This window comes from Notothenia rossii, assembly GCF_949606895.1.
Source record: "Notothenia rossii genome assembly, chromosome: 5".
Lineage (NCBI taxonomy): Eukaryota > Metazoa > Chordata > Actinopteri > Perciformes > Nototheniidae > Notothenia > Notothenia rossii.
In genome coordinates, this window is record NC_136903.1 from 13466447 (window position 1) to 13486310 (window position 19864).

At 40.5% G+C, this 19864-nt stretch overlaps 1 protein-coding gene across 10 annotated transcripts in view; it reads right to left on the bottom strand.

Annotated features, from left to right (window-relative positions):
- plekha5 (pleckstrin homology domain containing, family A member 5) overlaps positions 1-19864 on the bottom strand; it is an 80879-nt gene that overhangs the window by 26910 nt on the left and 34105 nt on the right. For 9 of the 10 annotated variants that reach the window (XM_079683562.1, XM_079683570.1, XM_079683569.1 and 6 more), the window contains exons 4-6: positions 8242-8325; positions 346-466; positions 149-253 (exon numbers count right to left, since the gene is read on the bottom strand). In XM_079683562.1, coding sequence (XP_079539688.1) covers positions 149-253; positions 346-466; positions 8242-8325 — 310 coding nt within the window. Of the gene's footprint in view, positions 1-148; positions 254-345; positions 467-8241; positions 8326-18341; positions 18574-19864 lie in introns of those variants that run through there. The other variant, XM_079683571.1, reaches the window with a different exon arrangement.

Sequence of the window (19864 nt, forward strand, 5' to 3'; positions counted from 1 at the left end):
CGAGAGACATTGCTCCATGCGTTAAAAAGAGGAAAGCTGTAGAAACATAACGTTTAAGTTTACCCGACGCTCTTCATGCACTTTTCCCCAAACATTGAATCGTGTACATTTATTTCAGGTTACTGTTTGATTGGCTGATATGGCTCACCTGTTTATAAAGCCAGTTTCTCTTCATTACTGGGGCGCTGGGATTCCTCCTGATGGAGTTGGATCTCTTCCCAAAGTTGTGGATTTTTTTGGAAGGTCTTGAGGGCTAGAAACACAGTGGAAATGTGAGATCAATCCACACAAAGGAAAGCTAGACCAACATGCATGACTCTCCTGTCCTGTGTGTGTGTTGCTCACTCTTCCTGCTGGACTGTTGGGGTTCGCAGCGTAGTCCGAGCCGCTGGTGTAGTTGGACGCCTCAGTCATGGTGCTCAGTGGCCGATCCATCTTCTCATTCGACGGCACTTTGGAAGCGGATCTAAAGAAAGAAGACAGAGCAAGAGCATATTAGAAAATATAGTATAATATAGTCAGAAATATAGCAGGGTATATGCGGGAATCCTGAAGACCTTTAAGACACTTTCCATACATTTTAAGACCTCATCGCCACTTTGAGTTTTAACCGGTTACCTTGGCGACACACTTTACCTCACATTGACTATATACAGTATTGATTGTCCTTCCTCCTTATCTTCCAACCATTTGGACGCAAACTTGCATTTCCCCATAACAATGTTTAACAACCGGCGTAAACGAACCTTCGCACGCTCTCAAGCAGTGAGCGTGCGATGTCCTGTTCAGATGACGTCAGATCCAACGGGATGCCATAAATAAAGTACACAGAATCACACTACACACCTACGCAATGATTACATTCAGGCAGACTGTAGAATACAACCTCTTTGGACAATTTATATACTTATTGAAAACAAGCTACAAAATGTGATACCTTGGAAAATGCCGTTTAATAGCATTAATTTTTGCTAAATTGATTTATCAACTTGAAATACTTTTTAAGACCCCGCGGACACCCTGTATAGACTTCTGCTTTATATTTACTGACCTTGAATATACAAAGGAGAGTAGGAGGAGGCAGACGTTATCGTCCACCCCTCGGAAGTTCAAACTCTTTGTTATAATGAGATCTCAACATGGGCCTGTGTATCTAGCCAATTACTCCCACCATGTCACAGCAGATACACTCCCAGTTGTCTAACAGCTTTTAATGGTCTGCGAAATTGGCCTGACATGGTGAAGAGCAGCAGTGAATCAGGTCAGGATGCCATAAAAGACAAAGGGAAAGTTGACAGCATCCTGAGTTCAGTGCATTTGCCATAGGATAGAACACTGTGTGAAACAAGTTGTCTCAGGCCCGTGGAGATGTCCTACATTCTGTAGGAGGGGAACAACGCTGTGGTCTAGAGGGAACGAGACTGAAAAAACAGAGGAGCAGAAATACTGCAGCAAAGGAAAAAACTCTCAGATATACTGCTTTGGTTTCAGGTCACCGAGTAAGAGAATAAGGAGGGAAGCCGCCAACCCTGCACTGCAAACTCCCCCATCTACCCGGCCAATTTGATGAATGACCTAACAGTTGTAGACTTCAGATGATATGGTGCCGTTCGGTATAAATGAGGCACTCATTACAAAGTCTATAATCGATCGATTTCTGCATCATCTACTTTTCATGCGTCTGTACCAATCTATCAGAGAAGAAACTCAGAATCAATTTAGAAATGTTTTAACAATTCAGACTCCATGCTGTTATTCTCAAGGTGCACACACACACACACACACACACACACACACACACACACAGGGATCACAAAGGATAACATCAGCTGGGCTCACAGCAGCAGGCAACACACAGGATGTTCGTCTCCGTGCAGCACAGTGACAGGTCTGCTGCTACCAAACACAGAACAAGGACACTCACTGACCCTCCCAGTGTTACCTGTATTAACAGTACATGGTTTGTTAGGAGGTAAGGCTTCACTCCAAGAAGAAGCCAGGTCTAACTATTATGTACTTGAGATCTTGTGATTGCTAGTTCAATAAAAGAGTTTCATACATGGAAGAGACTTTTTCTTATTAGTATTATTATAGTTCACTGGCTGTCTTAAGTGACGGAATAAAGGAGAGGGTTCTGTACAGCGGTGGCAAATCTAAGAAGTAAATGGATGGACAAGTGGGTGACTAATGCTCTCTCTAGTTGAAGTGCACACAATGTTCTCACATCTTAAAAACAGCAGCTTCTCCATGTAATGGCCTATCTTGAGAAAAATGAACTGGGAGGATTTGCAGCACTTCGAGTGCCAGGCGATATCCTAAGTGAACCAAAATCAATGGTGTGTCCACCGGCCATCAGAAACACAGAGGAAGGGGGGGGGGGGGGGGTGAGAGGTGTGGCTCTATGGACCAACAAACCATTTTCAGTCTTTGAGCTACAATTAAGTAAATTGTGTGATAATAACTCTACTGTATATGCGCTGAAATTAAAAAGCACTGAGTAGCCCCTTTAGTGTAAGAGATAGACGGACATAACAAACTAGTGATGCTGCATTACAGTCCTGATCCACACATTTGAATACCCTTAAACTACATTATTTAAAAGTATGCTGAACATTTTCATGAACTATGTTTTATATTATGATCAAAATAAGGTATAAACATTAAAAGCAAAATCACAAAACTAACACATTTGCAAAATAATGACAATCTTTATCTACGATTAAGTAGAAAATGTTAGAAAAAGAATGGAAATCCAAAGAAAAAACTGTTTAAAATATACTTAACATTAACGTAAAGTAAAGCAGCATATCCATTTCATTGAAAAAGCTGCAACAATTAATGTGTGGCATTTGATAAAACTAGGAAAACAACTCACAAAATGTATCACTTTAAAAAAGATATGCTTTTATATCGGACCTATAGAGTGCCACAGTCAGTGATGCAAACACAGGTATGGTGAAAAAAGAGAGAACTATCCGAAGCAGAAAGAAACAGCGTGATATACCATCTGACAAAGGCCTGTGCTATAATGCTTCAATTAACTGGCTATTATTTATAATATACTCAGATCAATAGGAGACAGATATTTTTTTAAATATTGAAGTTAAAAGCATCAATCTGGTGCACTTTGAGAACAACATGAGGAGATCTATGGGTAGGCCCTACATCTTTCAACACCCATTTGAAAACAGAACTGTAAGCAGATTTTTCTTTTGGGATATTTTACAAATCACTCCCCTTTTAAACTCTATTCTTGTTATTTTTAACAACTTTTTTGTTACTGTCATATAGTATTTTATACCTGTTTTTCATTTAGTCTCTAATATCTCATTAATAATTATAATGATCATATCAAGGTGTGCCTTAACCTCACTGAGCTGAGGTTATTTGAGCCTCTCAGGAGAGAGCTCTCTTCCACCTGGTTGTAGAAAAGCTCTTTAAATTTGTTAGCATAGCTAGCTAACCAGATGCTAATAATAACAGATCGCCACTGTGCTTACAACTAAAGACACAGCCACGCAAACACTGCGGCATGTGTACTGCTCCTTATGGGTACTGCAATATTTGAAGAGCTGGAGCGGCGTTCCGGTGCCCTCCGTAAGCACTCAAGTCTAGTCTACACTCCTTTCAGACGAGACATAACCACGTCGAAGACACGTTACGCTCGTGTTGTGTTCATGGAACCTGTCCTTGGCCAGGAAAAACAGGCACTCGCTTGTTTAATTATTTTGCGATCTAGATTTCTTCTTCTTTTTTGAAGTGAGAAGTTGTCCGTCAGTCGGACGGACTAACGGACGGACTAACGGACGAACTGACGGACCCCCACCCCCCCCCAAAACGAAAACTCTTCGGTTCTCCACGAATTACACAAGTCACCCAAAGCAGCGTTAAAAAAGCGGGAGGCGCCGAAAAGCGACTAATTTGCATCACTGCACAGTGACGTGTCCTAAAACCCGGAAGTAAGTTAGCATTTCACCCTTTCCGGTTCCTTCGACAAAAAGCAATGCAATTTCTCCATAGGATTTTGGAAAATAGCTGGAAATAAGGTCTGTGGTTGACACAAATTGAAGAGACAGATCACGTTTGGTTCAGCCGGATAATCTCCACATGTCTACCCTACTTTTATAATTTTATAATCATAAATCTAATCGATAGATTTATGACATTTTTGCAATAATTGTGCCAATACAAAATTGTTGTAAATACTGAATAAAGCTGTGGTTTTTGTTTAACTCTTCAAAGCATTCCCCCCCCCGCCTCTGAACTATTTATTTCTAACCCACTTACAGTAAATACAATGCACACATGCAATGGAGACCACCAAATACTCCACATCTATATTTTGAAATGATCCTTTGCTCTAAAATATAGCATGAACTTCCACACAATGCTGTTTTGAGAGTCTGTCTGCTTTAAATGACTATTTCCTTGTTTAGGTTGGTGTCGTCTCCAGACAGCAGTAACCCACAGTGGACAGGACTGTGGTGAATGAACACTGTAACAGTTTTAGCAAAATACCAGAGCTCAACAACAGCCATCTTTGTGTTTACCACAGGTCCATGACAACAGCATGTCGAGACAATACATCTCAAAGTCTTGAAGAAGAAATGACTACAGTATATACCTGTGAAGCCGGAAAGGGGAGTTTAGTTAAAAATGTGGCCTTTTTTAAATTCAAATAATATAGCGTAGCTTTACCGAGCATCCATCACCGTGGACAGATTGCATGACCATCACAGAGCTGACAAACCATCCTATATGTCAGGACTAACCCGTATCCATTTAGGGCGTCACACCCCTGCCTGGTCCTGCATGGATTTCGTGTGCCTGTGTGGGGCTGTGTGTGCAAAAAGAGTGAGGAGGGATTACACTGATACTGAAGCTTGGCGCTCTCAGCACACGGGGGGGAACAGTGAACTGAGCGGCTGAGGGTGCATTTTAAAATGACCACACAGCATTTCTAAAGAAATAAGAGTGCTTTCAAACACTTTTGTTTGGCAGTGAACCTAGCATTTTATCTTTTTTAACCAACAAAAGACTCAAAGACTGAAAGACTAGGCAAGCAGATCAAGATAAGTGTGTACATTGGTCCCAGGCTCAAAGATGCAGTGTAGTCCCTGCAGTTAGTTGTTCATTGAGGTTTAGAAAGACACAACAAACGGTTCAGACGGTAAAGTGCACATTGCAGGACTTTGGAATGCAAATGCATAAAACAGGTCATCAGGCAAAACACTATATAAAACACCCAGTGTGTTGTTAGTGTGTGACAACAAGTTAACAGACGCGTTACATACTAATGTGGACGACACACAGTTAGTATAGTATTACCTGCTAAATGCTGGGTGACACCATTTTCCACAATTCACACTACAAAACAGAGGAAAAACAAGTGTGTCGACATTTAGAGATCATGTTCTTACCAATGAGGGGATTCGAAGAGTGTGGTTGTTATATACCGAGTCTATTTATTTCACAACATCCAATAGAAGACAAGTCATATGTGTATGTTCTCTATTCTCCTATCGCCACCCAGGACTGAGAGCACTTAGGAGTCAGGGATGTGGATGTATCTGTGACTGTAAATATCTAACTATATAACTAGGGCTGCTCGATTATGGCAAAAATCATAATCTCGATTATTTGGGTCAATAATTGATATCACGATTATTAAAAACGATTATCCATTTACTTTGAAAACATCCATTTATTGAAAAATAAAAAGTTGAACAGTATGTTTTTAACAGTTGATTACCCTGAACTGTAAGTATAATTCAACTGAAAAACCAATAAATACTTCTTTTTTTTTTTTTTTTATAAAAAAAAAAAATCGTTTTATTTCGATTATGTTGTTTTCATAATCGTTGCAAGCCAAAATCGTAATTGCGATTAAAATGTGATTAATGGAGCAGCCCTAACTATAACTATGTAACTTGTCAGTTCAATCTTGTATTATTGGTACATCATATTAATAGAAAAAGTGACTGACAACGTGTAGATCTAGATACTTGTCAAAATAGTATAAAATACACAACATTCCCATAATGCAATCCAGCTTTTCAATTTTCACCATTGCCTTTAATTGACTTATACATCGAGAGGTATTAAAGGGAGCCCTGACAGCACAGACTGCATGGTAAAGTCTGCAATGAATGTTTTCATGACATCCAACATGAATTTAAATGACACCGTGCTCTTGAAATGAGCTTTATGGAGGATTTGCGGAGGATGTTAAATCATGTTTTGGTAAACATGTGTTACATGTGAGTTATATAAATCTCTCCTGTCAATTTGCACATGGTGGACCACTAACATGATAAGCCAAGACGTCATGTACAGCACAGTAATGACAGGAGAATGCTGAGACACTTGCTCATCTGGGAGACCCTACTTCACAAAGATGGGACTAAGCCATGACTCACACATTACAGCACACCTGAACATCAGTCTGAGGGACACACGTATATGTACTGTAGGCCTCACTGTCTTGCCGCCAGTGCTGTTTGAGTCTATGTTCTTTACATGTTATACTAAGTCTGCACTGAAAATGATCATGCTAAATGTAAAACAAATTCCGTGTTTGGGATTTACTGAGAGTGCGGAGCAGATTAAGCAGTGATTTTCAGCTTCTTCAACCTCTTTATCCCCGCGGCAGCTTAAATCCGTCTTTGCCTTTTATTACATGTCCAGGGTGAAGATTTTCCTCTTAGTACTTTTTCTAAAAACAGAGCCAACTGGTTGATGAAAAGCACTGTAAAGACGTGGAAATAAAACCTTGTCGAGTAGTAGGATTATAACTTTGATGTGCATTCCCAAATTTGACCTCTGGTACATCTGACATTCATTTTGCAGATTATTTATACAATGACACGTTACACTAATTGCTCAGTTAGATATCATCTAGCAGCAGCGTGTGGAGCCTCTCAGCGTGAAAAGCAGCAGAGATGTGAGAGTAGCACAGTGAGCGGAGGAATGTGTCAAGAGAGTGCAGTGCGACAGTTCTTGCACAACAAGTGTATTCACAACCATTTTCCAATCATCCCGTCTCTGCTGACAAAATCCAGCTCGTACGAATTTGAAGAGACAAAAAAGCTCAAGATATCATATCCTAGTAAAACCAGGGCTTTCATACCTAAGCCACATATTGAAAAAAGATGGAAAACGGTGCCCATGATGGGACATCAGGGAATTCCTACTCCACAAGATATTGGACTCTGGCCATAATATCCCACATGAGAGTGAAATGTCATGTCTTGAAGCGGAGACTATTTCCATCAGCATTCATTTCTCAAGAAGATAAGTGACCCCAGTTGAGATGACATCACTTCGGCACAGCTAAATAACTTTATAGAGAATCTGCCATGACAGGGGCTTTCTGAGGGAAGTGAGAAACTGAGTGGATCTGATACATGTTGCACAACGTTAAGCTAGGATGACTAGGGCGGTGGAGTAGAGTTAAAGCTAATGTCACTGAGTGGGCTGGGACAAAAACAGTCAAGATGATGTATATTTAGTACACTTTTGGGTTGGGCATCCATTTTCCTTTTTCAGGGTTTGGACATGCTGCAAATCTCTGGACAGACTGCCTGACATGGTCCACACCTGACTGTGGGTGACCCATGGGTAAAGTTCAAGAATGAAAGGTGGATCAAACAAAAAAAGGGACTCATAAACTCAATTGTAGTTTGACAGATGCATAGAGTTGTTGTTGTTGAAGTAAAAGATTGAAGAGGACTGGCCCTCGACCCAGTCATGTGGTCAGACATGTGACTGGTACTGAAAGTAGTGCACAAAAATCACATGGACATAGCATTGCGAGTGGGTACTTCCTTCTGCTTTTGACCACTGGAAAGGCCATGAACTCGTCAAAGGGTCAAAACGAGTGACGTCCGTTAAATCCCTGCATTCCCAGCAGCTGATGACTGCATGATACAAAGTCTTCTTATTGTCGGCCCAAAGCATCAATGACAATGACACTTGAAACTTTGCTAAAAACAGCAGTCTAGCTATGCAATACATACAACTTCGTTTATAATATCAAAAAATGGTCACTGCCATTCGAAAGTTAACTTCTTATTTCTAAGGAATTTGTTACCATAAATAAATAGAGAAGCGCTGAATAGAAAAGGCTTTGATCTGAAAGGGCAGAACTGCAAATAGAGGGTGGCCAAGTTGCCACAGCACACTGTAGTGCTCAAAAATGCTGCTCGGTTGCATGCTAAAAGCAAAAAACAAGAGACTTACTGTTCGTTGACGACAAAGATGCAATTGTCTTGTGAGGGCTGGCTTGAGACAGGATGCTTGCAGGTCACCTTCCGCTCATTGTGACTGATGAGAAGAGAGAGAGAGAAAATAGAGATCAATATTTAAAACACTGTAAACACACATCAGTAACAAAGATGGTAATCAACAACACTTGATATAGCTGATATAGTGAATTGATATGCTGCTTATTGCTCTGAAAACCAAGACATACTTTCCAAAAACGACAGCTTTAAAGGCTTAAGAGAGGTTTTCAAAACATTGAGAGCAGCTGAGCGAGAGTTTGTATTGGCTGTGTGGACATTGGAATACTGAGAGGCAACAGAGCAGATCAATAATATGGAAACAATATTAATGTAGCATGCTGTGCCAAAATAATAGATCATCAATCAAAAACGGGTCCAAACTGTATGATTGTGAAAACTGGTCCATCCAGAGATACTGTACATGTCTAGTAGTGTCCTGTACACCAGAACATTACCAACAAATAGCTTGCAATGACAAGACAAATGATGACTCCAAACAGAAGCTGAGAAAGGCTACAAAGGTTCAACAGCCAAAATGCCTCTTTGGTTGGAAATAAGATCACCAACTTGAGCTTTGGGAACAAGCAAGGGGTGAACAGATTGATTTAAACATATATGACCAACATCCAAAGGTTCCAGCAGGCTGGGCTGGTGGGCCATCCTGCACCCAACATCTAATGACAGAGGAACAGTAGATGCTACCCACAGGTCCCTTCCACCCTTACGTGATTAGAGCAGCAGGATACAGACCACACAGTCATTGGAAAGTAGGAGTCCGAGGAAAGGGGCTTTCACCACAGCAGCAGCTGTCCAGCTAAATCAAGTCTGGTCAGTTTGTGAGATGTGGATGGCCTGGGGGGGTTCAGTACACTTTCCAGTAAGAACGACAAGCTTTGATGTTTATCACTGTTAATATGTAATGCTGTTTCAACAGCTTCCTTGGCAGTAAAGACTACGCTGCCAAATGAATCCAAGATCCAGACCCAGTTCATCTGCCTCATGTCCCATCATTTACAATTTGGAGATGGAAAATCGATGGTCATTTGATTACACTGTCAGTGAGTTACAATGATGGGAGCAGCAGTAGCAGTAGAGAGTATGTTATCAATACGTTAATCAAACATAATGACAGCAGTTATTATTTAACAAGACGTTGTGTCAACAACAGTTTTCAAAGCTTCTACTACTGCATTTACCGAACAGAATTCTACTTTTCAACTCAGTCAGGCTGAACTATAAACAGAAGAGAGTCAAGCTACAGCCCAAGAATAACAGTTTTTAAACACGGGGTACTCATGGACTGAAAAGACCAAATACCAAGAATGAAATAGGGGGTTTAGTTTCAGTTTAGCCTGGAGAGCAGCAGTCTCCACAGCTCTGGTCTATAATTACTGGAGGCACTGTTGGCAGCAGAGCACTCGTGCGGTCTTGGGGCAGACCCACGGCACCATTTCTCTTTGGTATCCCTTCACATGTGCATATACTCTTCTGCTTATAGGTTGGCTATGGATTTAGGAAACGAAAGAAGTCTGGATAGGTATTTATATACACAGAAGTGGGATGAAAGAATAATGTTATGTGGAATTATGGATAATGCTTAATAATCAGTTCCAAACTATCCAAAACTTGAGAATCATTTAGCTTTGATCCTCTTGATGCATGTACCACAAGTTGGCCTTCATGTGGTACCTTAGCCATGACTAAAAGGAAAAGATGTTTAAATATAAGTTCATTCTGCCAACCTATTAATTGGCAATGCATGCCATTTCATTACAGGACTGCAAAGCGTTTTATTCCTTCTCGGGTATTTAAAAGAATAATGATCTAATTGTATGAAATATCTCCAGTTCACAGTATGCACTTGGTATCACCTCTATCTGATTGACTGCCAAGTGTCGAGTAACCCTATTGCTTACATGGCTATAGCAACCTTATAACTATGGAACAGAAGGACTATTTACACAGAACATTATGCATATTTTGCATACACATTGTTATATTTGTATAATATTTGTTATATCGTGTGACTGCTAGAGTTGCCAAAAGAGACCAAGACAGAACAAAACTAAGAGGCAACTTGACAGTTCATTGACATTCAAAAGAGTGATGGCCCCGACCTGGGGGGGGGGGGTGACGTGACTTGAATTTTTAATTGAGCCGTCCCTCTTTACGTATTAGTGATGGGAATTCCGGCTCTTTTTAGTGAGCCGGATCATTTGGCACGGCTCACTAAGAAGAGCCGGCTCTTAATTTTACCACAGTTTACCACGGAGCCTCGAAGCGACGAAACTGAGGCTCCGGCGCTCGCAGTTCATGCGCGTGCCCCCCCCCCCCACCGTCAAGGCTCGCCGGCAGTACACTTTCCATCACAGGAACTCGCTTTGCTGGAGGCGAAAATAATCCCACCAGACATCTTTGCCCCTCCAACAGAGGGATGTCCTTTTTCCTTTTCGTCATTTCAAGCGATAAAAACTCTCGATCTTCTCTCGAATTATTTGGTTTTTTCAAATGACGGCAAGACGCCCCCCCCCCCTGGCGGAAACGCTGTTCTGCAAGCATCATTTTCTCCTGTAAAAATCAATCAAATGTCACATCAAATTAATTTGAAACAAAATGCAATGTTGAATTGAATCAACAGAAACATTGTGTTATCTGTTTTCAAGCCTCAAGCAGTTCAAACTGACATACAAAAGGATGATGTAAATCTATTGGCTAATAAAAGTGAAAACTATTAAAATATCACCTTCAGAATGAAGTTAGCAAGGTTCTTCAGGTTAAATCTATCAAATGAAAAAGGTCCTCCTGATGCTAAGAACTTTTTTAGCAGATGTGTTGACTGAAACGTGTGCGAGGTCAGATTTTTTAAGAGGGGGTGGTGTGACATCAAAGAGTCTATATGAACACCTATATGGGCGGAAGCTATTTGAGAAGGACCTTAACATTCCCAACATGATCCATGTGGTATGGGACAACAGCGAGTTCGAAAACCTCAGTGATAAACATGGAGGCCATGCAGCAACATGATGGTTCTGGTGGTGTGTAGGCCAAAATAGGCAGGGGGTGTAAAAGCAGTACATTAAATCTCTTTTAGACAAACTAGAATAGAAGTCAACAAAAATCTGTTGTTTCCTTTTGCACTGGTCTCTAAACTATTTCTTTTTTCTATCCACATTTACGGCATTGACATCTAGCATAGCAGTGTGATGGGTTGACAATCATGGATAAAGGCCTCCCACATTGCAGAAACAGAATCAGTTGTATTGCCTCCACATGGCTTCAATAGCTGAATGCACATTTGACGGGATTATATTGCAAAAACCATTATTGAATGTGTTGCTTGGTTGCTTTGACTCAAGATACATGAAGCCTTTTGAAAGCATCACAGGATGATACTGTAGTCAGCAGCCAGCCAACACAATCAACTGATGCTGCACAGCTACTAGCTCCAAACCTCTTTTGAAGTAAATGTGTTTTTCAAAATACCTCTGCCAGCTTATCTTAGTTTAGAACGCCATTTGTGACGGTCACAGATGCTCTGGGGAGTGTGGTCACTACAGTCAAGATTAAGTCAGCATAAGATCAGGAGGCTGCACAGTAAGGGGAGCATATGGTAACATGTGTGCTTCAATAGAGGGCAAAACATGATCCTCTTTAGTCTTTAGTCCGGTTTAGGGTTTCTTCTTGTTTTCCAGAGGGAGGTGTTGATTCTGAGGGTGGGTAGGGGGTGTGAAGTAGGGCACCAGGAGGGGTCTTGTCTCTACGCCTCAGATGTTTAGTTGTGAGGGTCTAGGAGTGTCAGTGAGAGCTGACCACCCTGTAGTGAGGAGGGTTGGGCAGATTTCTGAGTACTGTACTGTCCTGTCCACAATAATTAGCAGTGAGCTGCAGTAATGAAGGGCTTAAGGTCTGGGGGTCAACAATCCACAGGCTCAGCTTTTATTGTTCAGGAGGGTCTTTGATCCTTCCCTCCCCTTCTACTACAGTTTAACAACAAACAACTGAGAGGCTCCGAAAAATGATCTTTACATTCAAGGAGGGAAAAGGTCTTCATGAGTTTTGACAACAAATCGTTGGGTTTTAACAGTTTGGGGCCCCCACTGCAAGCTCCCTCATGTTATTATTATTTGACTTGAAAGCCAAAACCAACCCCGGGGTTCAGATATTTTCTCAGTGCCCTTTAAAAGGTGAGTTGGGGCGTTCTTTAGTGTAGCATTCCACCTTCTTCATGTTGTCTGTGAAGCCAAAAGCAGCACTTTAATGCTATTTGGAGAGATAGTATGTTTGATGTTGATACAACATTCTCAACTTTATTTAAAAACAAAAAAGTTGTTGGTAATAAAAACATTGTCAAAAAGGGAGAAACTAAAATCATCTCTCCCTCAACCTGCATCTATTTAATTTAAAGTACAATGCAGTAGATCAAACCAATAAGGTTGAATAGAGAGGTGTCATTTGTCGACCCCCCCTATAGAGTCATTATGGGTTTTGAGCAACATAATAGCGGCGTCACTATGTAGAGGCTAAACAGAAAAGGAAAGGAAAAAAGAACATAACTTGATAGTTGTTTTGACGTTTTTTAAAATGTGGAGTGGCTGGAGAAACTGGGGGTTTTCCTCATTTGCATTTGAAAAAACCCCCAAAAAACCGGTCAGTCATAATGAAGAGTCTGAACTGCTGTTGCTAATTTGATTATAGGGAAAATTCATGGAAAAACGTTTTTTTTTTTTTAAACCAACTTTGAAACAACCTACCTGATTGTATCAACAAGCAGATGGAAGATTTGTTTGTGTATTTATGTGTGACACTTTGTTACACTAAAATAAATGTGTTTATAACTATTTGACCACTCTGTATTTTGTGTCATTTAACTCGTGCTCTAGAAATGGGCCAAGAATCAGTTTATATTGAAACATATCGTGTGCAGCAACGAGGACACTGACTGATAAATCGAACATGATTTGTTGCTGTGTAGATCAAAAAACTCTTCAAAGTCAAATACTGCAGCATCCTTTTATCTGCATAACATCCATGCTGCTACAAGAATCAAGTACTACTGTTACTTTAAGCAAGCAGAGTAAGCCATGACTCTCGATCTCTGTCAACTCTGAGGAGTAAATACTACCTAACCACAGCAAATGCATCCTTATTACCTTTAATTGAATGCCCTTCAAGCCGCTACAAGGCCTGAGCATCCTGATGTGTGGAATACAGTGCAGGTCAGAGCAATCCAGGATATGATCAAATGACAGTGCTGTACGTGCTTTAATCACGAAGCTGGGATGTTTGGGCGTTTACAATATCGCCTGCTGTGGAACGAACTCTCTTGCTTGGTACTGATGTTGCTGGGACAGAGAAATATGCTTTGGCCATGGGTGACAGCAGTGGGTAAAACTGTGCATTGTCTCTCCACCGCTTCAAAAACAATACAGTTTCTGCCAAGAAGGTGAGGCTTATTGACAGGACGAGATATAAATATACTGTTGGTACTTGTTAGGGATGTCCCGATCACCTTTTTTTGCTCCCGATCCGATTCCGATCATTTGATTTTGAAAATCTGCCGATACCGATTTTTCCCGATCCGATTCTTTATGCAATGCAATAAAAGAAAAAAAGGTAACAGATAACAGCTGGTCATCCAACGCAATGAATACAGCTATCTTGGCTGTTATTTAAAAAAAAATAAGCAACCAGGTCTATGAAAACAAGCCCAAAAGAAGCAACACATACGTGATGTTGTGTAATTTTAAACTAAAACTAAGGCCTCAGGATGACTTTAAGACGTGAACATGGTCATTTTAGTTTTGTAACATTAAATAATAATAAAAAAATATTTTATAAAAATAATAATAATAATAATAATTCTCGATCCCCGATTTTTTTCTCCCGATTCCGATCTTTTGAAAATCACGTGATTGGATCCGATCCCTGATCACGTGATCAGATCGGGACATCTCTAGTACTTGTCAATGTCTCTAGGTATGTAAATGTAGCCCTGTAAATACGATACCTTTTGTGTTATCTGTTGTTTTATGTTCATGTTGTAACCTACTTGCTGCCATGTTGGACAGGTCTCCCTTGAAATAGAGATTGATGATCTCAATGGGACCATCTGGTTAAATAAAGGTTTAAAAAAAAAAAATGATTTGAAAAAAGATTATTTAAAACCTTTTTTTTTGCTAAGATCATATAAACAATTAAGAATGTCCTTTAAAAGGCAGTGTACAACAGGAAAGTATTATATAATACAGCAGGAAACCTCATTTAAAATCTAACCACAAATCACCAGAGCCTTTCAGCGATAATGAATGATCTTGTTAATGCTCACAAATCTAATCCTATTACACAGGAAGAAACTTGGACAAGACGCCAGGCAAGACTAGTGATTACTGAATAAAGCTTTCACAGTATCAGGAGAGTATTCTTAACTAGCATTAAAAAAGAGTTGGTTACAGTGGAACTCTTCAATACCTCATGGACAACATTGACTAGAGGTGTGAATAGCCCGCCTCACAATAGCTGAGCTGAATAAGCAGAGTAGGCAGTTTGTGAGTGGGGGCAGCGAGAGAATAGACAAAAAAAGACAAAAAAGGGGCTTTGCAGTCCCCCAGAGGGCACATGAAATGCAGTACGACAACATGAAACAATGTGCTGTCACAGAATGGCAATACCTGGATTACTGTCATGTCTGTAATTAATCTGGGTGCATCACTTTAAGGCAGTGTTGCAGACAATGTGCATCAAACCCCACTCACAGAAAACACAGCCAGTAGTTTCAGCTTGACATTCACCCAAGACCTTTTAGTCAACCACAGAAAACAGCTGCTCATTCGTGCTACAAATCAGATTTTGTTCACAAACAATTCAATTAGCAGCCCCCTCAAAGCAGCTGCGACGGCGTGCTAAGTGTGTCAAGGTGACACAGCTGCAAAGCCGACTCAAGAACATTTCAAAAAGCCATGGAAACAAGCTGCCTTCTCAAAAAAATAACTACTGTAAGAGGTTAAATGTTGTATTTATGGAAAGAATTGTGAAAGTTCAACTACAGTGCATTGAAGTCATGTAAATCAAGCTTTGTTGTGACATTCTGACCAGACAACATGGTTCCTCATTACACACGATAATTGGTTCCTTAAAAAGGTCTATCTATGAAACAGAAAATCCAAACATTACAGTAACAACGTAGCTAAAGTTTCCATCTTCACTTCCGGTGTTTGTCAAACTCCCCTTTATAAATCATCTAATGTTTAATTTCCTGCTATATTGAAAAACAACAGCATTTCATCTTCTTTCAAGGCAAATAGATAATGTGAAGGAAACCTAAAGACAGTATGTCCAAGTACACTGTGTGTTTTCATTTCCTGAAAGTTAGACAGACCTCATATCCACAATGTACAGCTAGTTAAGTCCATAGCAGGACAAAGAGCAGAGGCTCCCAAAATAAACTCTACTTATCAAGGTCATCTCCTTAAAGAAATAGATTGATGAAAGGCTGGGAAGATGCAGGCTTAGGGACTATTGACTGGTATGTTTTAAAGATGCGTTAAAACTATTATTTATTTCAGCTTTATTTCAATCATTAAGACCAGAATAGTAGTATAAAGGGAGAACTAACAACTGCTTTCAGGTTTTTATTCCTCTTTCTTACTACAAAGAACAACTGCTTCCAGGTTTTTATTCCTATTGTTTACCACATACCAGAGTGAAGAAGCATTAGAATTTGAGCAAAACTCAAAATGTTTCCAAAAGATATTCAATAGTACACACACATAGCGCTAGTGTCATTCCCTTACTGATATTTTCTTACAAAACATAACTGCTGCCAGCAAACACCTAGCATTCAATTGAAAAACTAAGCACACACTGTATTGGAGGGCAACATCGTACATACATAGTCTCCATATTTCAATCAAAATACGCACATTTGACCAATGTTGGTAGGTCTGCATATGGACATTAGTGCATTGGCTGAATACAGGACTGAACCATGTCTGCAGTTGTTACCATTTTGCTGATGTTGCCCATTACTCAAAGCCAGAAATGAAATGCGGCTCCACCCTCCAACCTCCCTCCACCCTCCCCCCTTGATGTCTTAAGCTCAGAGAGTGCTGCCAATAACAGGGCATCTGTATATCTACTTTACTGCTGACCTGCTCTTTGAAAATATCACTTTCTTCCATACAATTTATTTGGATGGTCTTATGAATACATTTGCTCCGTCTAAGACTTTTTTTTATAGAATATTTCCACCTATCCAACTGAAAGTATACCCTTAAGGCTAAATCATATAGTTAAACATACTTTCTTTAGAGTTTATGATTGAAAGGTTTTGCAGTCAACTGTACCGTTTGATGAAGGCGTGCCTCGCCCCTGAGCTGAACTCCACAAATACATGATGTCAGTTGGAAACATTGCTTAAACATCAGTGACTCCAAGTCTGTAGGAAACACTGCACGTGGAGGACAATAGTCACTGTATCAGCTCATGGGGAAAGCGAAGAAGTAATAAGGACAACATAGCTGTTCCTTCCTCTCCCTGAGGGTTTGACATGTGTCATCCAAAATCTGTTGGCTTTTTACAGTGAGAGCAACACTACACACATGCTGCTCACCACGATATACTTTGTGAGAAAGTATGTGTAAGTATAACGTTCAATACATACAAGGGAATCTGTTTTAGGCATTACAAATAACTGTGCTGTGTGCCAACATCCACTGATTAGTCAATCAATGAGACCATATACAGGGTCAAAAGAAATAGACACAAACATAAGGTGTCATCATTTCACATGCAGACACATACATGGTGGCTAGCTTGGTAGGCTATATATTAAGACTTCAAAAAAGTCGTTTGTTTACATTATGCAAATATCCTACTGCATCACCATAAGGACATTTCCAGGAATTCTGGTATAATCCAAGTCTAAAAAAGAAATAAGATAAAATACACAATGCTTAGCAGATGTAGTGAATTTGTTCTGCTCTACCTTGGTGATTAAAGAGAGGAGATAGTCTAGGTTGCTGTGGGAGAGACAGTGGGCAAGGCCATAATTATGGCTTAAGACTGTGAATGACAGATAAAAGCTGTTAAAGATCATCCAGAACCACTGAGCAGTTCAGTACTGTCAGGAACAGACATTACCATCTGATGCCAAGTCATGGAATAAGTAATGGGGTGAAACAGGGGCTCTTCAGTAATGCTCAGGGATGGCAAAAACTTCAGAGAAATGGAAATGAAAATCTTGTTTCTAATAACAGTGTATTAAAATTGGCAGGGCAAGCTTTCTTTTCTCATTGAGAATATAATTGCATCAAAACCATACTACACTGAAATCCAAGAGAAAGAAAACAGACAAAAACTCAAAGCAAAAGTCAAACGTATTTTCCCTGAAGGGTTTTGCTTTCACAGTTGTGTACAGTCGCTGGAAACCTGGGGCTCAACTTGAACTGACCAACAGAAAACTATGAAAGAAAAACATGTATTATTTGATTTGCAATTTCCTTTTGGCATTGCAGGTTCAAAGTAGAATTGGTAAAAGCAAGCCTATAGCAAACATGCATAATGTCTACTAGAATGGAAAAGAACATTTATTTAAAAAATACCTGAAACAAACTACAGAAGAAATCACACACAAAAAAGGTCCACTTATATAGCATGTTATCTTACATTAGCTCCAAGTAGCCTATAGGAAATCCTCTGGGTGACCATACAGAGGTGCATTGACAAAAGGCTGACAAAATACTAATCAGTGTATGGTGGTGTCCAGTTCAAAGGCGCTGTTTGCACATACAGCCATGTGAGAAACAAACGCTGACTGGAAGCCTGGCAGGAGCAGGTTAAACCGTAGACTGAATATATAGGCTATTACAACTGCAAGACAAAGCCAATCACAGGCGCTGCGTTCATCTACATGGCTTTTTGGTAGTATAAACCCCCACCATCAGCACAAAAACCACCCGAACATTATCGCGTTAAGAGCAAATCCCGCACAATGTATACTGTATGTAGTGTAGTGTATGTCGCAGACGTCGACATCACTGCAGGTTTTTTTTTACTTACAATGAAAAGCTTCCATAAATCTCCAGTTAAACAGTCGCCGTGAAGTCAAGCGTGCCGGGAAAAAACAAGGAAAACGTTTTATCCAAGTGGGAACGCCACATGCACCGACGTGATAGTTTCTTGTTACTTTGAAGAAGAGTGTGTTATTGAAGTCCGCTGCTGCTGCTGCTGTGCTCACCAGGCAGGAGCCCTCGCGCTGACTGCTACGCCGCGTGCGTCCGTAGTAGACACACACTGAAATCCGAGGCGATGACGTCACGGCCCGGATGTAAAGAGAGAGCAAGGTGGCCCTGTACCATGCACTCCCCACACAATTACAATCCGCGCGCGCACACACACACACACACACACACACACACACACACACACACACACACACACACACACACACACACACACACACACACACACACACACACACACACACACACACACACACACACACACACACACACACACACACACACACACACACACACACACACACAGAGACTGTGCTTCTACAGTGTGGTTGTGGGTTTCTGGTGACATGAATTTAAAAAAGACAACCGTAGTTTCCGTTACAGTAACCGCATAGGATTTATTTTATGAAGGCAATTTACAAATGTACAAACTCCTCCACACGTGGAAAAACATGGGACACACCAGCTCCACCCGGGACATTTTTACAAAACGGCATGGAAGAACTAAAGTGACACCAAATACCAGTTTTAAAAGTATTCCATTGTTTATTTCTGTCTGTATCCAGGAAGTCAATAATATATGTTTTCCTCAGTGAGGTATTTTATCTCTGAATGTGGGGAGCTGCCCCTCCCTCAGCTCATTCTTTAACAAGTCCTAACAGGGTGAGCTTGTTGTAAAATGAGCATACACTGCCTTTGGCTCCAAAAAGCTCATCATCATAAAAGTATTTTGAAACATCTTGATAAAGTTCTGTTGAATCTGTTGCAAACACAGTTACAGGCATTTTGAAACTGCAACTCAAGCCTGGTATCCATTCGTGTCCATTCAAGTTACTGGATCTAAGCTATCTGGTGGAAGCTTGTGAGTTTCAATCGGATGAAGTGAGTGAAAGAACTGAATATCAAGTAGGTCCAGCAGGGAGCCTTCAGCTATTGAAGACATGAAAGCCTGGACAATGACCTCGCCATCAACCTAGCAGCCAAACAGCTCCTCCACTCATCAACCTGCTGGGTGCAGTCAATGGTGCAGGAAGACACCCAGAGACAGTCAATACGCTCTTTTCTCTCCCTGTTCCCTGCCATTACTGATACTTGAACATTTCTTAGGAGAGGACTGTAGCTTTCAACGTCACTGAGTCTTAACAGAAAAGGAAAACAAATACTGAATGCATTTTTAGTGGGTTGAAAACAGTAACGAGGCATTACAGATATTAACAGCATATGCACCATTTGAACTACCTTGACTACATTAATAATGCAACATGCTTCCATTAAAAATGGGGAGGGGGGGTACACTAAAACATTCAATCAGCCATCCCTGTTCCTCCAGGGAGGGCCTCC